At 35.0% G+C, this 25,170-nt stretch overlaps 1 protein-coding gene across 1 annotated transcript in view; it reads left to right on the top strand.

The window, feature by feature from the left end:
- The window catches only part of LOC145690507 (uncharacterized), a 95,576-nt gene that overhangs the window by 20,847 nt on the left and 49,559 nt on the right, over positions 1–25,170 (top strand). The window contains exon 2 of the mRNA XM_081765456.1: positions 10,277–10,402. Within this exon, the coding sequence (XP_081621582.1) occupies positions 10,277–10,402 (126 nt within the window). The remainder of the gene's footprint in view (positions 1–10,276; positions 10,403–25,170) is intronic.

Below are 25,170 nucleotides of genomic sequence, written 5' to 3'. Positions count from 1 at the left end.
TACTTGGTAGCCAACTACGATTAGCACCAGAGAGTGCAGCTAATTGCACTGCACTGATGCCAACCTGAAACATTATAAAATCCCATCTCGAGAGGCAGAAATTCCCATTTTGATCTTTAATTTCCCATGTTATACTAATTACAAATTTTACGTATATATATTTATGTCACTTACTTTCTCCAATACCATATTCGTAAATTTCGATCTTATACGTTAATCAAATGTTAACGAAAAGAAAGTACATTTTGTTGTCAGGATTTAATATTTGCATTATGCCTTTGAGCCACCACCTTTTAGTGAACATAACGACACTATATGAACTTTATTCTCTGGTCATTTTATGTGGAACGTTTTCCAAGTTGCTTGTTTCTCACTTTGTGTTTTACTTTTTACCATTAATTATTTTAAAAGAAACACCAGAGTACGATTTTCGTTTCTTGGAGTCTTTTTTTTTTAATCATAAGTTACCTCTGCACTAGATGCGTGCATTTTCCGGTAACAAAATTATACAATTAGCACTGATTTCAAGATCATTGCGAACTCATTGTCGAATTCCCATCCATAGAGAATTTTGTTGTTGTAGATGAAGTATATATATGAAAAATCGCATATATACGTGTATTGCTAATTGCGACCAAAATTCCCTTTATCTTTGCGACAAAAATTAATGTAAAAAAAATCCCACAAAATGGTATTTATTCCGCGGGTTGGCATCACTGTTGCGCTGTCACATTTGAATCTGAATTCACGCCGAACGTTGAGTCATCTTTCACGTTATCTTCCGCGACTCGAAAATACGGTTAAGTCGAAAAAATAGTACTGTTTCCATAAATTTATTCTGGGATGAAATGTTAAAATTTTCAATTGAAGAAATCTTACGAGGGAACCTATCCAAGTGTAACTCTGACTTCGAGTCGAGACTATGGCCGTTGGATACCTTGTCCCAAAAGAACATAACACGAAAAGGGATACATCCTCGATCGCAACCATTGCGGAGATATAAGCGTGAAAATTTAGAAATTGAGCTCCATGCTATACATTACGAAGTCAGATTTTTCGGAAACGGTCAGGTAAGGAAACTAAGTGAATACATATCAAATTAATGTGGGGGAGCAAAGCACCTTTTGAATGAATAATTTGTGATGCCGGGGCACTTGCAGGGTCCCACGTAGGGTCCAACTCAAAATTTGCAAATGGAATCGGGGGTCAAGTAGCATATTGTATGAAAGCTATTGTTAAATAAAAGAAGATAGAACAAATCTAAACTTTCTGCGATAACCGTGTGCAAACGGGCAACTGTCAAAATGTCAAAACAACCTACATCAGAAAATCTACGACCACACTTCTAAATCCGTTAAGTTGCGACAATAACAAAACAGAAAAACACGTTTATAAGTGCAAGGTATTGAAGTAAAGCAAATTGCTGTAGAGTCTCTCTCTAAAAAGCACCCTCCGATATATTTTATTTCTGCACCATTATTCCAGTTTTCTCCAACCCCACTCCTCTCCAAGTTGCCTCACAGTTTCAAGGTTACTCCTTTTCGTCTTTACTATCATGCTCCTCGTTCAGAAAATCCCCCGATAGAAATTTCACAGTGCAATCTGTGAACTTGGGGTCCCGATGCGCGAAGCATATACCGTTGCCCTTTGACCTTCTCACCCTCCACGACGATTGCGATTGACAATGTATCCTTTCTCTTCTAGGATACGAAATTTAATGGTCATGGTTATTCTATGGTCCATTAGTCATTTGAAGTCACACTTATACTTGGATAAGGTCCGTTGTGCGACTCTGTGAGAGACCCTGCAGCAATTTGCTTTACTTCAATACCTTGCACTTTCAAACATGCTTTTCTGTTTTGTTATTGTCGCAACTTAACGGATTTAAAAGCGTCATAGACTTTCTGATGTAGGTTGTGTTGAGATTTTGACCAGTTGTCCGTTTGCACAGGGTTATCGTAGAGAGTTGAGATTTGTTCTATCTTCTGTTATTTAACAATAGCTTTCATACAATATGCTACTTGACCTCCGGTTCCATTTGCAAATTTTGAGTTGGACCCCGCCTGTGACTCTGTGAGTGCCCCGGGGACACAAATTTTCATTCAAAAGGTGCAGTGCTCCCCACATTAATTTGATATGTATTCGCTGAGTTTCCTTACTCGACCGTTTCCGAAAAATCTGATTTGGAATCTAACTTTGTAATGTATAGTATGGAGCTCCATTTCTAACTTTTCATGCTTATATCTCCGCAACGGTTGCGATCGAGGATGTATCCCTTTTCGTGTTATGTTCTTTTGGGACAAGGTACACACAGAACTACAAGTGCATCATAGGAAATTTGAAACATTTACGTGCATCAAATGGCGCGTTAATATGTATAAATTTCGTTTTTGTCACTGATGCGCAGCATTTTCAACCCTAGAGAACGATCGAGAATAAAAAAAATGGGTCATTTGAGACATATAAATGCATTGTAGTTTAAGATTACTCGATTGATGCAGATATTTGCATCGGTACTGATGCATTTCTTCTTGATGTGAGCGTCACCTGTCGTGTTTTGTTTGAAGCTAGTCTCCAGCACTTACTGCGCATGCTCGACTGGTTTTCGTGTTGTTGTGGAGCGAATTCTGACTTGTTATTGTGTGTGTTCTTTTGTCTAGTGCTGGAGTCTGCTTAGAAAAACGGAGGTAAGTGTATATTAAAATACGATATTATTGTGTTAGGTAGTGCAAGTATGTAGTTATTAAGAAAAGTACCGTTAGCAAAACAAAAATAGCAAGAAGAATAGAGACAAAGCCATAAGGGATTCTCAGAAGGAACTCGTTCCCTACAAAAATCCACAAAGGAGTGAAGAAATATTTAGGTTAACTACAGTACATACTGTATGTTGAAGTGACTCATGCTAGTGGCTGCTTGATTCTCATTAAATATATCCGATGCATGCGTGAACTCCGAACCGCTGTTATTATTATTATTATTAGTATTAGTATTATTATTATTATTATTATTATTATTATTATTATTATTATTATTATTATTATTAATAATAATAATAATAATAATAATAATAATAATAATAATAATAATACTTAATATTCTTATTAGGTGAAGGTTGATTATTTAGAAAAACTTCATTTAACTCGCATAAGTTGTTACTCCTGCACCAAGTGCGCCGATCCTGGGGGGGTTAGTGGTATGGGACCCCCAAAGTTGAAATGGTCCTCTAACGTGGGGGGCCAAATTGCTAAGTTGAAGCAGGTTCTCCTATTTCTACAGTACATGGTCGTTCATTTTTCCTTTCTACTAATGCATATCTTTCATAGGGCCCTCCAAAGTTACACAGAAAACGGCGCCGTTGTCCTGCACATACCAATAGTTGAGTATCTACTAAAAGTCACACATGGTCACGTAATTGTGATGTTTTGGTTAGAGTATCGGGCCAAAAGCCTCGATTTCGTGATATTGAAGTAAATATTGACAAAACACGGATATGCCTACTATTGAGCAGGAAATAAATTGAAGGTTAAAAACAGTAGCACGGCATTAACCCTTACATATATCGTATATGTTTATACGTTAGGGTTGTATTTTCATTATTCGATTTAAAAAGTACTAATAAAGCTTTTTTTCTAGAATGGAAGCGTTCTAGAACACGTTACGTATGGTTTTACGCCTTTCTGGGTCGAAACATAGGGTGTGATACGTTATAACTTAAAACTAAAGAATTTTTTGTTAGGCCTATTTTTACTATTTTTTGAGTTACTTACTTTTGCACCTATAACAAAAATTCCCTTTTACTCGATTTTCCCGCTCAGATACTCGACGGAGACATGCGAATGGAAAACGTTTCAAAGGCTGTTCTATTCTGAAGAGAATGAGGTACGAACCATAATGCTAATGTAAATAAGGATGTCTCAGGAAATTTTTACCTGAGATCTTGTTTTAAACGGGAATTTATGGTACTGTGGGCATATTATTTTTTGGCGGGCTTACTTTTGCACCTAGAAGATCGATATTTTGCACATACATTCAGTGTACTCCTTAGTATTCTACAGATATATTTCAGACTTCTGCGGTGCCCCAAGTTGTGTTCAAACGGGTAAAAAGGTTTTAAAAAGGGATGTTTTAATAAATCTCTTTATCGAGATTTTCTCGCCTCAGATACATGATGAAGACATGTGATTGGTAACGTTAGGAAGTACTTTCCATTCTGAAGAAAATGAGGTATGAACCATGATCCTAGGGTAAATAGGGATGTCTTAGAAAATTTCCCGTTTTTGCAGGAATTTGGGGTATTGTGGGGATATTCTTAGCACATGTGTTAATATATATATATATATATTTACCTTCCTGTTCTAAATAGAAGCTTGAAATTTTGTAGACATATTCACTATGCCCTTAACATTTTTCAGTTGATTTTGAGATCTGTGTGTTAACACAGGGAGGGAGGGGTCCAGAAATGCTAAAAAAGGGATATTTTAACAAAAAACCCATTTTTTGAAATTTTTCCCGCCTCAGATACATGACGGAAACATATGAATGGTACCGTTTGAAAGACTGTTCTATTCTGATGAGAATGAAGTGTAAAACATGACCCTAGGATGTCTCAGAAAATTTTTATATTACATCCGAATCTTTTTGAGTCATCTGGGCCACTGTGGGGATGTTCTTAGCTGATTGGTAATTTGTTTCTCCCATCCTTACTATTCAAGATAGAAGCTTGAAATTTTGTACACACGTTTCGTACACCATTTAGTATTTTTCAGTTTATTTTGAAATCTGTGTGTTAACACAGGGTGTTCCGGAGGGACCCAAAATAGAAAAAAGGGATTTTTTCTACCAAAAGCCTTATTTTTCCCCTCAAACTTTCCGTTTCAGGGACATGATAGGGAAATGTGAATGGTGCCGTTTTAACACAGCGTATAATAAGGAAAGGAAATTTCAAATGTAATTTCTGGTATCATTATCAGGTTAACTTTTCAGAGGTTAACAGGATTTTCAACTAGTGTTATGTTCCTCCAATGAATTCAATTTGATTATGAGATTTAAACTGACTGTTATTTCATTTTTAATTAAAATTCGTAGTTTCATGAATGGGAAATGAAAGAAACATAACTCAGCATGTCAGAAGGCTACTGATGATGTGTCAGTAGAGACAAGAGACACACGTACTAGAAAACGTGCTACAGGCTAAACCAGTAACGTCTTAGTTACTGTTCCATTTTCAGTTTGTTTTTTTTTTTTTTAAGAACATACGTCGTGTATTTACGTAACATCCTATATTACTGAGAAAGTAAACCTGATAGCGAAATTCTGATTTCAGATTTGAATTTAACATGGTAAATTACTATAGACCTACAGACTTTTATCCCAGAAATATAACTTTTTTAGAATATTGTAATTATACATCACAAGAACAGTTTTCATATTTTTGTACCTAATTCGAAACGTCCACGTATTTGTCCGTTTGCAAAATATACCTTTAATAATTAAAAACAGGGGAATGTAAGTGAACAATTCTTTCAGATTATTTTAAAATGAAACTTTGGATGTCTTCCCGTTTGGCCTTTTCCCGTTTCGCCTTGTGCCTGTTTTCATTACTTCAGGCTATGATGCTAAGATAGTATATGCTAATTTGATTGTAAGGCGAAACAGGAATTCCCCTTTGCCCTTTCCATTTCGCCTTACACCAGCGAAGGGGATTTTCAAGTTATGATAGGGAAATTTAGTGTCATTTTGGAAAACATTTGTAATGCTAGTAGTATTTACGTTTGAACGAACAGAATAGCGTATAATCAAAGCAAGTATTCAGAATTTTGTGTTATCTGCGTCACTGTTTAAAAAATTGCTCATGTAGCCTTGTATTTGTACCTCACATATGAAGAAGAGAGCGGCGGAAGAACGAACATCAACAATTACTAAGACATATAGGTAAGTATAGGTAAGTATATATAATAGTTGTAATAAGGTATTAGTAATTTTGACACTGAAGCTTCTCTGCATGTTTCTAATATTTACTCGTGCAACTTTTCCAAAAGTTATTTTAGAACTTTAGATGTGGAACTTTTCTTAAATGGCATCCTAGCTAGCACACAAATACATAGTCCATTTTTTTAATTTATAGTGTAACACAATTAACCGGTCGTAGTTAAGCAATATTCCGTCTGTCTTTACTTTCTAGAGGGAAAGTACGACTTTTTTTATGTTTAAAATGAATTTATTTTTTTCTCTCCAGGAAGAAGATTGCTAAGGGAAATTACTGTGGTGAAACTGCATCTGTTGTCCCTATTTTTGGTACCGTTAAACACTCTCTATATAACGTACGAGCATGAACCGGGCACCACTATCGCAAACGCAGAACGGCAAAAACTTTTATTGGGGGATGAAGGCGATGACACCAATAGAATTCTTGTAAGTTATATTTTAGTAATCAAGAAAATAGTTTATCATTTCTTACGTTCTTCTTGTTTCTTTTTTTTTAAAATCGTGAAAATCTGTTATGACAATAGTAATAGGAGTAAGAATATTAATATTAAAGCATTTTCTTTAGAATGTCTGTGTTGTTTATTCTAGTCTTTCTATCTTCAACAGGTTTTCGGCACTATTGGAACTTTGAAAATTATGTGTCAGTGCGACAGGATTGCAATGGAGGGACACTTAAGACTGTACTTCTCCTTTTCTCCCAAATGTACATCCTGCACGGAAAATATTTCGGCCAGGTATTTGTTCTCCTCTTCTGCATATTGCCCAGTAAAAAGCAAGAGACACATGTAAGATTACTGGAGATAATCATGGAAGAGCCTGAGAAATTTGGACTGCCTTTCAAATTGAAAGAAGTTTCTATTGATCTTAAGAAAGTGGCAATCAACGCTATAAATAAAGTATTTCCTGGTTAAAATCACAGGATGTTCCTTCCACTTCTCTCAGTCTGTTTGGAGGAAGGTTCAGCAGTTAGAACTTTGTCAATTGTACAAAGAGAACACTGAAGTAAAAAGATGGATTCGACATGCAGCAGCACAGCCTCTGGTACCAACTTCCCATTTAGATGTAGTGTTTGTACGTTTGCAAGAAGATACGCCTGACGTTCTATGAAGGAGGAGTTCAATGATTATCTTATAGACACTTGGCTGGATGATGGTGACACGTTATTTTCTCTCTAAGTATGTTTTCTTTCCTACATAAATAGATGGCGTTTAGTGCAAAAAATAATGATTGTTTTTTATTATTAAATCATTAATTAAGCTATCCCGAGCACTCTACAGTAGAATATAGCATTTTTTCCATTAACACCTAATGTAAAGTGTAATATAGATTTTCTTGCGACGTGCATGTATTGAAGATTCTACATTCACTGATTTGTAAATTATCAAAAGAACACATTCTTTTGCTTTGCAAAAGAAATAAATTAGGTTCACCCAAAATTTTGCCATCGACTTTCCAACGTAGATTCTCCTGCAATCCTTTGAATTTTTAATGTGCTAATGATGTATTTTTACCTATTTGCAGTGACTTGTGGAATCACTTTGAAAACGATCAAGAACAAATGACTAACAATGCAAGACAGTGGCACGTCAAATTACGAAGAAAGGCATCAAGGGATCACTTAGACATACATTCTTTCATTGAATTAATGAAAGACAGGCAACGTGAAAATGAAAGGTTGCAAGTACTTCAAGTGGTTATCAGAAAACACACTTAGAAAGCTAAGGTAGAGACGGTTTGACGACAGGATTCACCGCCTAAAAGATATACTTAAGAACAGTGAAATTGATGTAATTTCATATACTGATGCTGTTTCATATTATATCCACATAGAAACTTGATATGCTATTTCGGGTGTGATAATAAAATTTATGTTCTAAGATATTTGAGTTTAATTTGTCTGAAATAGAAGAGACGTTGCAGTTGAGAATAAGATAAATCCCTCTTTGTTATAGAAACAGAGTGAAAATTCCCTTGTATGTTATAAGGTCAAGCAGGAAAAGGCCAAACGGGAATTCCCCTTCCGCCTTAAGATAACATCCTTATCGGTTGTATGGCAAAATGTTTTGAGGGCATAAGGCGAAACGGAAAAAGGCCAAACGGGCATAAATTAGTATACTAAAATATATTATAGAAAAGCTATAGAAATATTCAGAGAACATAGACATACAAAGTTTGATTTATAATCTGAGTTGGTAGTTTCCACTTTTCTTTTTTTTTTTTTATACTCTGTAAAGTTTTGTGTTTCCCATCGCTAGATTTGCTATCGGTACGATTTTTCTAACATTGACCCATGTTCTTTTATTTCACCAAAGATAATTTGGGATTTTAGCTTTAGTGAAAATGGCAAAACTGCTCTTGTAGAGCAACCTGTAAAAAAAAAAAAAAAAAAAAAAAAAAAAAAAAAAAAAAAAAGCTATGTGCCTAGGTATAATAAATTGAGTTCTTTTCCTTTTTTGACTTGTAAGATATACTATTTGAAGGCCTTATTTTTGTAACTATTTTCTCATAATGGTTGTGACATAGTTTAGATGGATCTCATAGATTGAATGGCCTAAATTGTATATTGCACATCTGATATACAGGGTTGTCAAGGGTGTGAAAACGATGGAATAAATTTACAACACTACCAAAACTATGAAATCGAGGTTTATTAGTGTGATGCATGACAGAGTGAAAATATTCCACTTTACATGAGAGCCTCTGCGACCATTTTGGAAGGTATCATACTGGATTTTAATTAATTCAGTGAAATGGGAACTTTACGATTCGATACTATTGTTGAAATAGGTGTGATTTTGTAACGATATTATGGTAGTTTCCTCTCTGCTTGTTTGCATCCTGAACAAAATTATGATCATAAATTTACAATGACAAATTTTTGTATCTAGACCTATGTGATCAAAATTTCGTTAACAAAGAATATAGAAAACAATCTTGTTAATGTCTTTAAAAATCCCACTTTATTTCAAAAATAGTAGTGTATCGTAAAGTCTATATTTCACTTAATTAACTCAAATCCAGTATGACTACTTCCAAAATGGACGTAGAGGCTCTCATGTAATATGGAATATCTGTACTCTGTCCTGCATTACCTAGAAAGCCTCGATTACCTATTTTTAGTAGTGTTCTAAATTTATTTAATCGTTTTCACACCCTTGGAAATCCTGTATATTTAGGGAATATGCAACCAGCGATACCAACCATTGTTTCAATTAATGCATGTAAATGCTTCAGTAGGAGACAAAAAAATGCATAACATTTTGTGATTTCAGCAAAACGTTTAACTGCATAATGAATTTTATGCACACAAGTGCATCAATTAACACAGTTTTCATTATGCATTTAGTTGCATCCTTAAAAATTATGCATCTAAACGTTTTGCTGGAGTCACAAAAGTTATGCATTTTTTTGTGTCAACTAACGCGTCTGTGGTTCTGTGTGTATCCAACGGCCATAGTCTCGACTCGAGGTCAGAGTTACATTTGGATAGGTTCCCTCGTTAGTGAAACTAGTTTTCACTAAATACAGCACCATCTGTCACCAATCGAAAAAAAAAGTTTCGAATAAAATTTCACGTAAAATCCGAATCTCCAATAAAAAATGGTGTCCCCATTTAAATTTTCGAAGTGTCAATCATCCTACTCCCAGGTGGGCAAGGATGGCTAATTTTATCACAGGTATATTTCCCCCTCCAAAATATTAACTTTTTTATTTTGGAGATTTTTTCTTCCGATGCTGATTTCTCCAGATATTTTGAAGTCTCAAGTTAATATCCCGGGGGGATGAGAAGGACATGTCCCCTCCAATCTTGGAACTGAGGGGGACTGTTCCCTCCCCAATAATCCGATTTGAAATGTGCTTTTTGGGGAGAAATGTGATGATTTGTGTCCAATTGCCACTCCTCCGCGACTTTTATTTAAAACACCAACAATGAGTACAACAATCGATTGGCTGACAGTTATTTAATGTTATCAAAGTAAGTTTGTTGCTGCGTTGTGTTGGCTGTACCCACCCACTCCTCTCCAATTTTAACATGTATACTCAGTGTGCTGAAGGTCAAGAGACATCTGCCAGTTGAGATTTGTATCCAAATATATTGTACTTTATATCAAAAAACTTTATTCCGATTTAACTGAATTTTTGTTTAACCCAAGCACGATCAGCTCCATCAAATCGGATTAAGAGGTACTCTAGTGTATACTCATATGTATACAGTATGAATTTTAAAATGAATGCATATAGCATATTGTGAGAATATTTATCAGAAATTCTGTATCTTTTCCTATTACAGCCAGCATGACTTGCAAAGGTATTCGAGACTGTTTTCTACTACCTGGATCTATTTGTGAAGATGGCGAATGTAAGTGCCAGCCCTCATCGAAACAAACATCGGATAGACTATTTTCGTGTTCATCAAGTAAGTAAACATTTACTATAATTATTTTTGTAAATATTAGAATTTAAAAAAAAATACAGTAAATCTTCCATATTGACCACCATTGGTTCAACATTGCAAAATGCATAAATTAGACGTGTGGTATTTTATAGTACCATAAATGCAATACTGTATTAATAATAATAATTAGACATCGGATTTTTGTGCAAATGTATAATTTGTTTGCTTATATGCACCTCTGTTAAAACTTGGTAGGGGTATCTAACAACATTAATACAGTTCGAATTTGAAGTTTTATAGTGCATGTAAATGCATATTTCAAAGATTAGAGCATGTATTAGTGCTTAAGAGCATATTCAGCATATTTATTTTTTTTTTTTTAATTTCAGATATATATTCTTATAGCATGGAATAAAACCAGTTTTAGTTTGTATTTTCAATGCATTTACATGTCTATGCAACAGAACGGCTTTTTGCATGGGAAAGGAAAGAATGCCTATTCTCTTTCCAGCCTTAGAAAAAAGCAGATGTAAACAAACCCACCTGACTACCAGTGGGTCGAAGACCAGTGATTGGTTGTTGGTCTCACTGCGCTAGTATCCTACCTTATACCTCGTATAATCCCTACTAAAATAATAATTTCAAATAAAGATACCTGAATTTATCCTGCATTTTGTGATAATAAATGCAATGTATATACTATTTAACGATAAACGTAGCTTTATTTCAACCTCACCCGTATTTGGATATAGTATTTACTGCGCATACGTATGCTTTTCCGCGCCTACCCCACTCATTTAAAAGTATTGTATAATGCAGAGTTTCATGGCATGTGTGACAATAATCCATTTTCGTCTCGTTATAAAAAAAAACACAAAAGAAAACAACAGCAACAGAGGCGATCTCGTTTATATAAGGGGTTAAGAAAATACGTATTTTGAACATAGCAGTAGTCAGTCAGTGTCAGTGCGTTAATTATTTATCAACCAACTGTAGCCTTAGACTTTGGAAATTATGCGACGACAGTAAGTAAGCAGACGATCTTGCTGTTCATGTCTCTCGCTGCCGAAGAACGTGTGATCCGCGGAGTAATACATTTCGCTTTGTTTACGTCTACTTTGTTCTAAGACTGGAAAGACTTTAGTTTATGGAGAACCAATAATGTTAGCAACCTATCAGCAGCGCAGAGCTGCTTACAATCGCCAAGACGTTAAGAGAAATCTGATCATGATATAGACATTGTAATATCATGACGACATCAAATCAGAAACAAGAGTTGCGAGGATTGCTGCTCAGCAGTGGCGGATCCAGAAATTGTTTTTGAGGGGGGCTGGAACCAAATAATTTAGAAAGCTAGTAGAACTCGTTTTTGCTGTTCAAATTTGATAGTAATATATAATATACTTGCATAGTTATAAATAGGTTAGTTCGTGGAACCAAAGAAGTGGCGTTACCTGATATTCTACCTCATCTATTTAATATTGTTACATTGTTCAATATATCTCATTGTAATATTTATTGTGTATTCTTAATGAGCTAGGATTTAAAAAGAGTTCAGGAGATACATAAAATATTTTGTAATAAAGAATACATATCACAAACTTCACAACAAAATTGAACTAAAACACTCAAAATTTATATCTTTGCTTCAATCATACAGAAATTTCCATCTTCTAGAATGTTTCTGGGCGAATAGATCTACTACTTCAGCCACATCAATTGGAATATCTTTGTGAATATTCATTAGAGCTAGCCCAGTAAGTCTGTCTTGATCCATCGTTGTTCTGAGATAGGATTTTACCAATTTTAAAGTACAAAAGCCTCTTTCTGTAGAATATGTTGTTACTGGTAGAAATGTAGCAGTTGTTTTATGTTTGGGCATGTATAATGTATTGAAACAATACTGGCTACAACCCGTTTCACGTAGGAGTGAATTTGTTTTGGTTAGTGGCTCTGGGTTCACGAAAACAACCCTGTTTACAAGTCCAATTGTATCAAATGTACAGACAAATCAACTGTATCAAATGTACAACTGTATCAAATGAACTACATCAGACTTTTCAGAATTAAAGAAAGGGTAAATTGAAATCGAAATAATTGTAATTTGACTACCCAGTAAAGTGCGTGGAAGAGGATTTCTTCAAATGTCTTGCATGAGGGTTTCGGATTTAGGGTATGGCCATTCCTAGTACAGAACGGAAGTTCGCAGAATCATTCGATGTACTTAGAAACAGTAAAAAAAAAAAAAAAAAAAAAAATCTTCAGTGTTTACAATTTAGTTAGCGATTTGGCTGTTAAGGCTACCGGCACTCGTAATTGAAAAGGCCAGCAGTAATATCTAAATCCAAACTCAAGAGGAAGCCTCCACCATCCATTTCCATAATTCAGATGAACACTTATTTATCATTTCAACAAAATGCTCAGCATTTTTAGTGTGAATGACCTCAAATTCCCCTTGCTCTGATATATTTGGGGGGGGCTTCAGCCGCAAAGCCCCCCTTTAAATCTGCTACTGCTGCTCAGAATGCTTAGCTCTAGTTGATGAAATTCAGCACGAGCTCCGATCAGTTCCTGGTAAATTCGGGCGCTCTGTGGAAAATAAATTAACTGATGTTATTACCAGAAACTCCGACTACAAAACAATTGAAACTATGGGAAATATCTTCAAGGGTTAAATTTCAACTTGACAGAAAACAGAGATACTAAACTTACTACTCTGTATAAATATTGTCCAGTAACAGTATTGATGTTAATAGGACATTTTCTGTCTACAAATGTCAGAACCTGACATCAAAAAATGAAGAGAAGCATCTTGTGATGTACTGTAAGGCAAATTACGGGAAAGAGTAAATTCTTAGAAACGATTTTTTTTTTTTTTTTTTTTTTTTTTTTGACAGTGGAAACTTGTAGAAAAGTGAAGCTCGTGTTGTTTCGTGCTAAGTGAATCCACGCTAAAATACAAATGTGAATAAAATCTAGAGATCGTGTTCTCATATCATTGTGTTTATTTTAATTTCATTATTTGCGTACGTTTTAAAAAGTTAGGAGTATATAACTGTCATAAAAGTAAATTCTGAAGAGAAGTCCTTGAAAAGTAAAGTGTACTTTTAATGTTATATTTCACGTACAAAACTTTATGACAACTTTGCTGCATGTTAAAAAATGCTTTCTTTTATAGCATTGTTAGTGCATATTTTAACACACTTAACAGCATAGTTGCACGTATTTAATTTTAAGTGCATAAAAATTCGATGTCTAATAGACTCTAATAATATAGTTCTTCAGTAACTACTTATAATCGATTACTTATTTGGTATTTTTAGTGAATTAGGTTGTAAAAATCATTTCTGCAGTATAAACATATTATATGCAAAAATATCTGTATTAGAATTCGCACATTAAGATTTAAATGTTACTATATCTACATAACGCTATGATATATATATGCTGCTCTTTAATTCTCTTATTTCACTTATGACGATAAACATAAGAGATACATAGTTTGTAACATGAATCAATTCGTCACTTGTTAGTTATCAATTGCAAATGCTTCCCAGAAGAAAAATTATTTGAGTGCGCTATAAAATAAAAACTGTTTATAAAATTTAGTTCAATAAATCTGCGTAGATGTCTTATTTTAGCACCACTAAGGGAGGTATCTAATAATTGTAACACTATTAGACTATTGACATAACTACTACAAAATATGTTCCAAATAATTCACCAAATCATAATTTTACCTTCTATCGTATGTTACAAATGAATTTTCTGAACTCTACAATTTAGACTACCAGTGTTCCAATTAGTATCGGACCCACGGGGGGAGGGGACAATATCTCCCTCCGAACACTCTGTAAACTCAGTTAATTTTGTGAAATATGCACAGGGTTTGAACATTTCCGGACGCCAGGTTGACTGAAAATACGAGTCTGGCGCCTTGCTAATTAATTCAAAACATATAGGATTATATCAAATTGGATTTGTATTATTGTGTCTACTGGTTTTCGGAACTATCGTTTAGATTAGAGGGAAATTTTTGGAGCTCCTTCGATATATACGGAATAGTTTGATGACAAGCCATGCTGCTCAATTAGATGTATCATCTATCTCCAAGACATTCCTCTACAGTTTTTCGTTGATAACAAATCAAACACTGCTAATCTTGCTATATGTTGATACTCTGTAATAGGATAGATGAATACATTCAATCTCCTTTTCTTCTTACTTCGCTTAATCTGATAATCTGCCAGTTGAATTTTCGTAGCTCTCTTTCTGTTGATGACTAATTTCGCATTATACGTAGCAATGGTCAGTTTTCAATAGCAGCGTAGTCTGTAACTCGAAGTATTCTTAGCATCTTTTGTCTGAATGTGATTCTGAACGTTGTCTTGCCCACTCACAATTTCCCTTCCTCAGAATGAGGATCTTGGTTTATCCTGTCATGATTGGTGAAAGGAGCTTCTAGTTAGTTGAACAAACCTCACCGTGCTGGCCAAACTTATTGGCGATAGCTTCTCTGTCCGCCTTCCTATCAGGTCCCAACCATAGGGGGGCTAGGGAGCCTGACCCCCCTAAACTTCCAGACTTCAATACGAAATGCTGTTATTAATACAAAAACACAATTAGATATTTGTAAGAGAATTTTTAATGACGAGGCCCCCCTAACATATTCATGCCCCCCTCCCCCCAACCTCTGTGGCTGATTTCGGGCCTGCTTCCTATCATTAGTTAAACCTGTAATTTTCACCGTGTAATGGAAAGTTCCAGTCTACATTACTAGGATGTACAGGTGAGATATTTGGTAGTAGATACGGGTGGTTTCACACATCTTTAACTGATTCCTATTCTGTCAGACACCTTTTGCAGGCTCCCACAACACACCATTCAGGAGGTAGAACGTAAGAAATTAAAGATAAGAAAATAAGAGTTTATAGAAAATAATTAAGTAAATATTATCATGGAAGACTTCAACGCCAGAATAGGACAAAAAGAGAGAAACAGAAAAACAAAAAGAAATTTCAGATATGATGAACGAAACAAACATATAACTTTTTTATTAGTAGAGTTTGGCGAAATTGGAAATTTACATTATGAATTCCTGCTATAAAAAGTCTCACAGAAAATGGACTTGGCGACACCAAAGTAAAAGGACAAGCGAAACGGACTAAATCATGTCAAAAAAAAAAAAAAAAAAAAAAAAAGTGCGGTTGAAGCAGTGCCAGATTTAAGTATAAGCTAAACAAGCTATAGCTTAGGGTTCCATTGTCTTCGGGGCCCCAAAATTTAAAGGAAACAACTGAATGCACATTTCCAAAATATAAGAAAAGTAATAAAATAAAATCTACATACAGCAATAATGCTTTGTGTTGTGTAGACTCCTATAATGCAAGTAATGGGGCTCCTTCTGCTAGCCTACTTCCTAAAATATCAGTAGTTTCTTCATTTCTGTACATAGGGTGCCTACATTCATCTTGATACTTAAAAGGCCCAATTACCTTCAATAGCTTAGGGTCCCACCAAACCTAAATCCGACTCTGGGTTGAAGGCTCAGTTTGATGTAAACTTCACCTCTGAAAATCAGAAAGCTTGTAGGGTGAGAAAAGCATATATACTCGTAGAAAGGGAAATTTCTTCAAGAGCAGCGTAGCGTAGTGTATTAAAACTGAAACTGGAAATCTGTTTTGTCGCACTCGAAGAAGACATAGATATTTCAGAAGCTAACAGGGAGATCACAAACATTTTGATGGATAGAGTTACGAAGATAGGAAGTTACGAAGTTTTACGAGAAAGAAGAATAAGAAGAGACTCTCCAAAGAAAAACGACATATGATGAATAAAAGAAGAGAAATGAAGAATAATGTTGCAGCATTTAAAATAGAATGGAAATGTATTACAGAAAATATAAGAAAGCTTAAGAGCAATCTCGCAAAAAATAATTAAATACAATATCAGAGAATAAAAGAAGACAAAACAGAAGCTAAGCAATGGACTAAAGTAGAACAAGGCGCTGAAAAGAGAAAATGGTACAACAACTAAAAGCAATGAAGAACCGAAGGTGAAAAAAAGCGAAGAGCAAGAAACAGAGATACTTCAAAGCTGCAAGAGGAAGTTGAATTCGATGGAAGTTAAGGAACATGAAACAAGGAAAGATGTCAGTAGGCAGGGGTGTAGCCAAGGGGGGGGCCCATCGGGGCCAGGCCCCCCCAAATGGTTTCCTGGCCCCCCCAAATGACCAGCTTTTAAAAACATCACAGTAAAATTATCTCGCTTCATTCATTTAAAAATAACAAAGTTTATTGACAATTAATAATTTATGGTAAAATAGTATGAAACAATATTGCTTTTTCCATACCCATCGAAAAATAGTATAGTATTTCTTCCTTATACCGATCGAAGAATAGGAGAGTTTTTTTTTTTTTTTTTTTTGTGACAGCAGATTACACAATTTACTGCGATTTATATTTGACAGTTTGAAGACAAACATTTTAACAAGGTACTACAAATACAGCCATAAAACAAAGGTACTACTTTTATATGCTTTAACAAGTGTTTTAAAAGACATAGAGGATGAAAAATTTGGTGAGAAACAATGATTTTATTCAATTTGAATTTCATTCGCTCTCTCTTTTATTTCTACTCGGTGTAATAAAATAATTATGTTTTTCTTAGTCACGAATAATAAATAAATATTTTTGTCAGGAAACCGTAAAGAAATTAAGTGAAATTTCAAAGAAAATCAACCTTACGTAGATAGGTTCTGTATACAAGGTCTTAAATTTAAATATAAAGGTAACCAAGAAAAGTTTTGTTGCTTTTTCACCCACCACCTTCGAACATCGATATGTCACCTAACCTGGAAGTTTAAAAATAGTCCCCATCAACATTGACGACCTTCTGAAAACATCCTGGAAGACCATGGAATCCATCGCGGTAAAACTTGGTGGGCCGTGAAATGAAGAAAGTATCAGGTGCATTTTGGACTTTTACTAGGGATTTGAACTGGCGTCCTCTAAGGTGATTGTCCAAAGAATGAAACAGGTGATAATCGGACGGTGCAATACCCGGGGAATATAGTGGTTGCAATATTGTTTCCCATCCAAGGCGGAAAATGGTGTCCTGAGTCATCCTAGCCACGTGGGACTTAGCGTTGTCCCGTAAACGAGGACACATTTGCAATTCAGAAGTGATGGCTCCAGAGTTTTGAGTTTTAGTTGAGCACAGCTCAACTGCTGACACTACACAGTTGCATTGATACTCTGACCAGCTCAGGGTTGCGGTGGCTCAGTGGTAGAGCGTTCACCTCTGGTGCTTGGGGCCCCGGGTTCGATCCCAGCCCCGCCAAGTGAACTTTGTGGTGGACAAACATCGTGTGCGTGAGTTTTCTCGGGGTTCTCCCGTTTCCTCCCACTTTCTTCATTCCACCATTTCATTCATTACTCACCATCACCGTCTCCTTTAGCCTAACCGGCATAATCGTCGGACGTAAAACTCAAAAATTTCATTTTCATTTCTGACCAGCTGGTAGCAGTTCCCGATGCACGATGCACCAAACACACAGAAGGACCTTATTCTGGTACAGTGCTGGTTTCGGCTGTTTTGAAATCGGTTCATGGGACGCTAACCAATGATGACGGCGCCGTGGAGCTTCGTATAAGACACACTTTTTATCACATGTCAACGCCCTGTCCAGAAATGGCTCCGAAACAGTAAATAAAGGCAGGCGACTGCCGCGTTGCCTTCTGTCCCGGAGTCAAAATATGTGAGACTCATCCACCCAACTTGTAGTGCTTCACAAGTTGATGGATGTGCTACCGAATTGTTTCACCACATACTGAATTGTAGCCCCAGTTCCTCTCTGTACATGTGTTGGTCTTCTGGCACGTGGTATTTTCGGGAGTTTCGTCATCATCCTTAAACTTGTTAAACCATCGCTGCAATGTCCGCGTCGTCACGACACCCTCACCAAAGGCCTGGCACATGGTGGAAAGACTACAAGGTGGTTGCATGCGCATGTCGCCTGGAGCGCTGTCGTGGCTGTGACGTCATCTGGTTTGCAAGAGACAACGGGAAAAGGCGTGACAAGTGGAAATTCTTTGTTACTTTGTTCTGTTAAATAATATCGAGAATGCCTAACTGTGCAGTCTACGGCTGTAGTAATTATCGCAAAAAAAAAAAAAAAAAAAAAAAAACTAAGGGAACTAATATAAAATACTTTAGATTTCCTCAAAAAGAGGGGGAATGTCTCCAGAAATGGATTTTAGCTTGCAGGCGACAGGACAAAATAAACCTAAAATACAGTAAGTTTTACATAAAAGTAATGAATAAATGCAATGTTAAATGAAATTATAAAAAAGCGATTTCATGTAGTTTCTTTATAGTATTAATAGTATGTAATAATAGTATATAGGGCTACAGTAGCTTGTGTTGATTCTGCATACAAAAATCCAATAGTAGATTTAAAAAGACGAACTTTGAGGCAAGACCCGCATTCGAAATCATGAGGGAGGGGAACCGACAGAGGTTATCATTTCTATCATCATTTCCTTCTACATAAGATATTGAGACAAAATTTTCCCCACAGAGGCAGGCATGTAACTCGAGAAGGGAGGCACGATGACCTAGGAGGCTTACTCCCCTCGAGTTATGCAAATGGAGAGCATTGAACGCGTTAAAGTAGTTCAGGTCACATTTCATTCTGGAGGTCTGCATTCCCTGTAGCCTCGGTGCTAAAACGGGACGTTGCACTTCAAAGAACCTAACGAATGGAAGGTTCGTAAAAACGATTAAAGGTTAAAAAGATATATAACAATTTATTAGATCAAGAGAATAAAGTATCCACTTACCATGTCAGGGCGACATTGTTGGAACATTTTTACACTCAGATTTTGAAATTTTTGTTCATTTTAATCATAACTTTTTTTGGATAATTACATATACATATTTAGGGGCCCCCTTCAGAATTACAAAATAAAGAATGACTGCAGTAAATTTAAAAATATGGTAGATTCTCAACCAATCAAGGAAGCACGGTGGCTCAGTGGCAGAAGGCTCACCTCTGATGCAAGGGGTACTGGTCCGCTTCTCGGTCAAGTGAGTTTCTGGTGGACAACATCGTGTCCGTGAGTTTCTCGGGGCACTCCTGCATTCTCATTCCACCAAATTCCACATAATCATTCATTTGCATTTATCTTTTGTCTTCTTTAGTCCATGGGACAGAAAAGAGAAAACTTATCAAGAAAATTATGTAATTTTATGGTTTATATGTTTTCTAGTCTAGCTGTAACACCCCTACATCGTCTTCACCTACGCCTAGTACTTTGTTTCTTGCTTGAAATAGTCATGTTGCAATTTCTTTGTTTGAGGTGCTTTGTATATACGTTTTATTTCGTACTAATGTTTAATAATACAGTTTGTTATGGCGTAAATTTTGACACTAATATTCAGAGAACTGTCAGTTTCACCAAACCTTTTGTTTAAATACAAATTTTATAAATAAGCGATCAGCGATTTCAAATAAGATTATTTTTTTATAAATCAAAAATAAAAACGATGTTTAAAATATTAAATACGTGCGTCCCTGCTCAATAAAGTTTTTAACCTCCCCTGAGACTCTGACGAAACTTACGTGGGAGCAACCTCTTAAAAAAAAACTGTCCAAGCATAACGAAAATATAAGTACGTGCATTTCTGTTTACGAAAACCATGAATTCTCCCTTGAGATATTCTCAAAATTGATATGGGATCATCAATAAAGAATTCTCTTTCATGCAAAATAATAATAATAGTAAATCAAAACCTATCAATGTGTTACGAAAATATACCTGAGCAAACATAAATATATAATAATGAAATACATTAACGACACACTGTGTTATAAATTATTCAGGCCTATACATACTCGAGTGTATTACTTCATATGTTTAAAAAAGAAAAGAAAGAAAGAAAGAAAAGAAAAGAAAAAAAGCAGAAAATGTAGTGAGTAATATTGGCTTCTTGAAGCTTCAAAGTTGTTTAATAAATTTATGAACTGATATTGCTGTTTCTTTTGCTATTGTAAATATCTTCCTTTGAATTCACTTAGCTTAAGCATTGATTACATTACGTTTATATAATTATTGTTTGTACTAAAATTTTTACTTCGTTGAAGATCACTATAAATATAAGAGAAGTTTGCGTGTAAGATACCAGCGAGCAAGCGCTTGTTAAAAGTTCATCTGACTCTAGCTGGCCACGTCTGCGACCAAAATGACGTCATGCGCCAGAGCGACAAGAATGTAGCACTGCATTGCATCCACCTTGTAGTCTTTCCACCATGGCCTGGCATATCTTCTGTCCCGCTACAGCGGCGTTTGACTTCCATTCGAACTCGTTCAGCACACATGCTCTTATGACGCTCTGTGGATGTCCCATGTTCCCTCTGTCTTTACGCAAGTTCACGGTGTGTCTGAATTGCCACAACCAGGTAGTATGTTGGATATACCCACACCAACAACTGACGTTCGCCTTATCTCCACTCACATTCAACTCACGGTGTGAGGTTCGATTGAACATAGACCTCCACGAAAAGGGACAGAACTTTCTCGGTTACCTTTATAGTTATGCACAAAAGTATAGCGTTTGCTCCCGAGCAGTAGTTCTTGATTAAGGATAATAAAAACTATATTGAATATAATTTATGGATAATAATAATAATAATAATAATAATAATAATAATAATAATAATAATAATAATAATAATAATAATAATAATAATATAATAATAAGCTAAAATAGTGTTTTTAGTTTTCCAGAAGAAAACCAAAATTTTCCTTTCGTTCAGGCCCCCAAAACATTAACAGCAACACTTTTTTTTACTATGTATATTGTAGCTGCCCCCCCCCCTAAAAAACGACGGCCCCCCCTACACAAACCTGCTGGCTACACCCCTGTCAGTAGGTAAAGTTATTAGGCAAGAACTTGAGAAGAATCTGCAAAATCCTAGCGTAGCTTGATACAATTTGGATATACGAGTATAATTCATTAATCAAAAATTTGGAAGAAAATATTAACAATAATCCTAAAGAACTTTGAAATTACTCAAAAAAATGGAACTAAACATCTCTCTGGGTGTTCATTGAAGTTTGAAGGGCGGGACCTCCATCGTAATGACGAAATAGCTGATACCTTTGCTCAATACTTCGCCTTCGTATTTGTGCCATCTTTATCTGATCCAAGTGTGACTATGACAAACGTCTTATCAAGTAACGGTAATGAAATCTTAGAAACGCTATGTGCTAATGAAATTTAATTACATGAAATTGAAATAGCAAAAATGAAAATTTAAAGTCCAGAATAGCTGTAGGATCTGATGGGATATGCTCCTATATAATCAAAGGTTGTATTGATAAGTAAATATCCCCTATGGCAGCGTTTCCCAACCTTTTTCAACTTGCGGCACACTACGGGGGTAGCTTGAATTTTCGCGGCACACACATAGATATTGTTATTTGTAAATATGAAATAGCGTGGTATTTTTTCTGTGATTACTCACAGAGAAGAAAGCCCGATCACTGTTTTTTCCTCGTGGAAGTCATTATGCTTATATTTCATTCCAATTTAAAGCTTCAAAACAATTGCAATTATTTAAAACTTCAAAATAATTGCAATTATTTAAAACTTCAAAACAATTGCAATTAAATATTGGATTCAGATTTTTAAAACATTTAAAAACTTGTATCCGATTCTTTTTTTTTTTTTTTTTTTTTTTTTTTTTAACTAAGAAGGAAGATCACTCAAGAACGAACGAACAAACAAATCTCTTGTACTTTTACAACACAGTAGGTAATATGTATGCACGTTTGCTTTGCAGAAAGGATTGAATGATATTTTAAAATTTCAAGTTACGAAATAGTCTGCAATAATAAAGAAACAATAATGGTCATAACAATGATAACAAATACATTTGTCCACATTAAAAATGTAGAGAAAAGTAATACAGTATGAAACTTAAAATTGTAGATTCATAGTCGAGGTTCATAGTAATGTAAATACAAATATGCAATTTTTCCCTATGTCTTGCAATTTGATTGCTATAGAATTAATAATTTTGTTTCGATTTCCTCGCGGCCATGGCACACTGGTTGGGAAACGCTGCCCTATGGATTGCTTTCAACCTTTTTATTAAAACTTGCATCTTCTCCGATAAATGGAAATGCTTGTTGATCTGTCCGATATCTAAATCTAATAATAAATGTGAAATTATTAATTTTAGGCCCATATCAAATTTATGTACTTTTGTGAAAGTATTTGAACAGATTATATAAACGGATTATTGATAATGTTAAAACAGCAATTTCAATCTATCAACATAGATTTGTTACTCGCAAATCAACAACAACTAATCTAGCAATAGTCACTGACTTTATAGCTAATTCGTCAGATGAAGGATGCCAAGTTGACGTAATATGTATTGAGTTTGAGAAGGCTTTCAACAGAGTAAGTGATACAATAATGTTAAACAAATTAAACCATTATATTTTTTCTTAAGCCCTCACCATTCTTTTTCATCATATCTTAGTGAACGTAAGTACACAGTTGTGTATAAAAAACTTAAATCAGACGAGTATTTAGCGTTATCAGGATGATTTCCAGAAGGTCCAACGTAGGCCCTTTACTATTTCTATTATTTATCAACGATCTTCCAGATGATACACACAACAATGAAAAGTTATTGTTCGCTAATGATCTCAAAATATACACGAAGATAAATCAAGACCATGATTGTCTTGATTTACAACACGACTTAGAGAGCATTGCAAACTGGTGTTCAGTTAATAAACTTGGAGTAAATATATATATACAAATATAACGTATTATCATTCAGGAGAAACAAAAGTACCCTCCAATATGATTATAAGCTTAATAATACCTCTATAGGAAGACCTAATACAGTTAAAGATCCAGGTGTTACATTTGACCTAAACTAACGTTCATTAAATACATCTAAAATATTACTCATGAGGCGTTTAAATTATTAGGATTCATAATTAGAAGTGATAAGGACTTGAGAAATATTGAGACCCTCTTGAAAATGTATTATTCATATGTACACACCAAGTTGGAATATACTGTCGTGATTTGGAACCCATTACAACAAAAATATCAGCAACAAATTGAAAGAGTTCAATCAAAATTTCTAAGGTATTTGAAATACAAAATAACTGAAATTTATCCCTCACTTGAAAGTCATAGTACATTGATAGACAATTTTAATATTTACTCATAAAAACAAAGACGTAATATTGCCGATGTGGTATTTCTCCAAAATGAATTAGACAATTTTAATATTTACTCATTAAAACAAAGACGTAATATTGCCGATTTTGTATTTCTCCAAAATGAATTTGATTGCATGTTTGCAAGCTGCAGAGTGTAAATATAGGGTGTCGTTCGTTTTGAGAGGAGTGAATTTTGGTTCGTACGAAATTTTTTGTGTAGTCGTCATTGCTCGAGAATATTTTATTTAAGTTTATAGCCCCTACTCCACTGTTCTTTTTGACTACTGTGAATATGGGTTATAACGAGTAGCTTAACTATTTATTCATAGTGGCGTATGGATTTGAAGGTGTAGAATGTGACTGCTATAGACATTTTTGGGCATATTTAAAAATCGACTGTCTGGAAAATGAATCTCTACGATATGAAATATAAATAAATAAAGTAATTATATATGAGAATATAGTGAGTGTAATTGAATAATAAGATACCTTAATGTATATGTGAGCCCAGTTTACTCTTTCGCCACTGGTTAGGGTCGTGACTTAAAGACAGTTGTGTGACTGTTTTTATATGATAGTAAATGTTTGAGCAGTGGCCCTGACATTGAGAAATTCGTACGGAAGGAACGTTGTATACATGGCTGACTATGTTTACACCTGGTAGCTTGTCTGGGTAACCGTAATTATTTAAATTGAGACTAAAGCATCGCGAGTGAAATGAATCAGTTGAGTGATGGAAGGAATAGTATTGATTGGAACGATTAACATTTCGTAAATTTTTATATAGAGTAATTGTTCCTCGTTTACACATTTTGTGACTCAAGTGAACTTGATCGGTAACTATTTGTATGTATTAACGGCATATTCGGGCTGACGATGTGAGTAGTGTTTGGTTATTAAATATTTTCGTGCAGTTCAAGAGGAATTACAGAACTGTGTAACCAATTGGTGAATTATGGTGCAGTTAAAGTATACGTGTGCTCTCAACCTTCGATTCGGAATAGTACTTGGTTGCTGTTTGAGATTTTTCTTCAATGTTACCTTACGGAATTAAGTCAGTCACTGTTTACATAGGTGACGGGATGGATAAAAGCGAATAATATATTAGATTTACTACAGTAAAAGTTTATTTTCTCCCTATCAGGATGTCGATGTCCCCCGTCCATATATCTTTATTTTCCTTATTTCTAAACGATGTAGTAATCGAAATTAATTATCTCAAAACCTCACGAATCTTGCGGACTGGAAGCGAATGGCAAGATTTGGCTTATTTTAACTCGCCATTACAAAATTATGTTATTTAATTTTTTTAAAAAAATTTGGCTATCCTTGTTTAGGATTCTCTTCACTTATTGACTTCTGAACTATTTTCTCCATACTTTAACCTAAAATCTTCACAGTTTTCTGAGGGGTCGGATATTTTTTTAGTTAGAAATTTCTAAATTTAGGGCAATGTCATCTTGCCCCTTCCCCTTTTTTCCCTTTTTGGTTTGATCCGGACACGGTTATCACTGTATTTTCCAAATTTGAATG

Source organism: Thermobia domestica, chromosome 7, assembly GCF_964235325.1.
Source record: "Thermobia domestica chromosome 7, izTheDome1.hap1.1, whole genome shotgun sequence".
Classification (NCBI taxonomy): domain Eukaryota; kingdom Metazoa; phylum Arthropoda; class Insecta; order Zygentoma; family Lepismatidae; genus Thermobia; species Thermobia domestica.
This window is presented reverse-complemented; position numbering and strand designations above follow the sequence as displayed.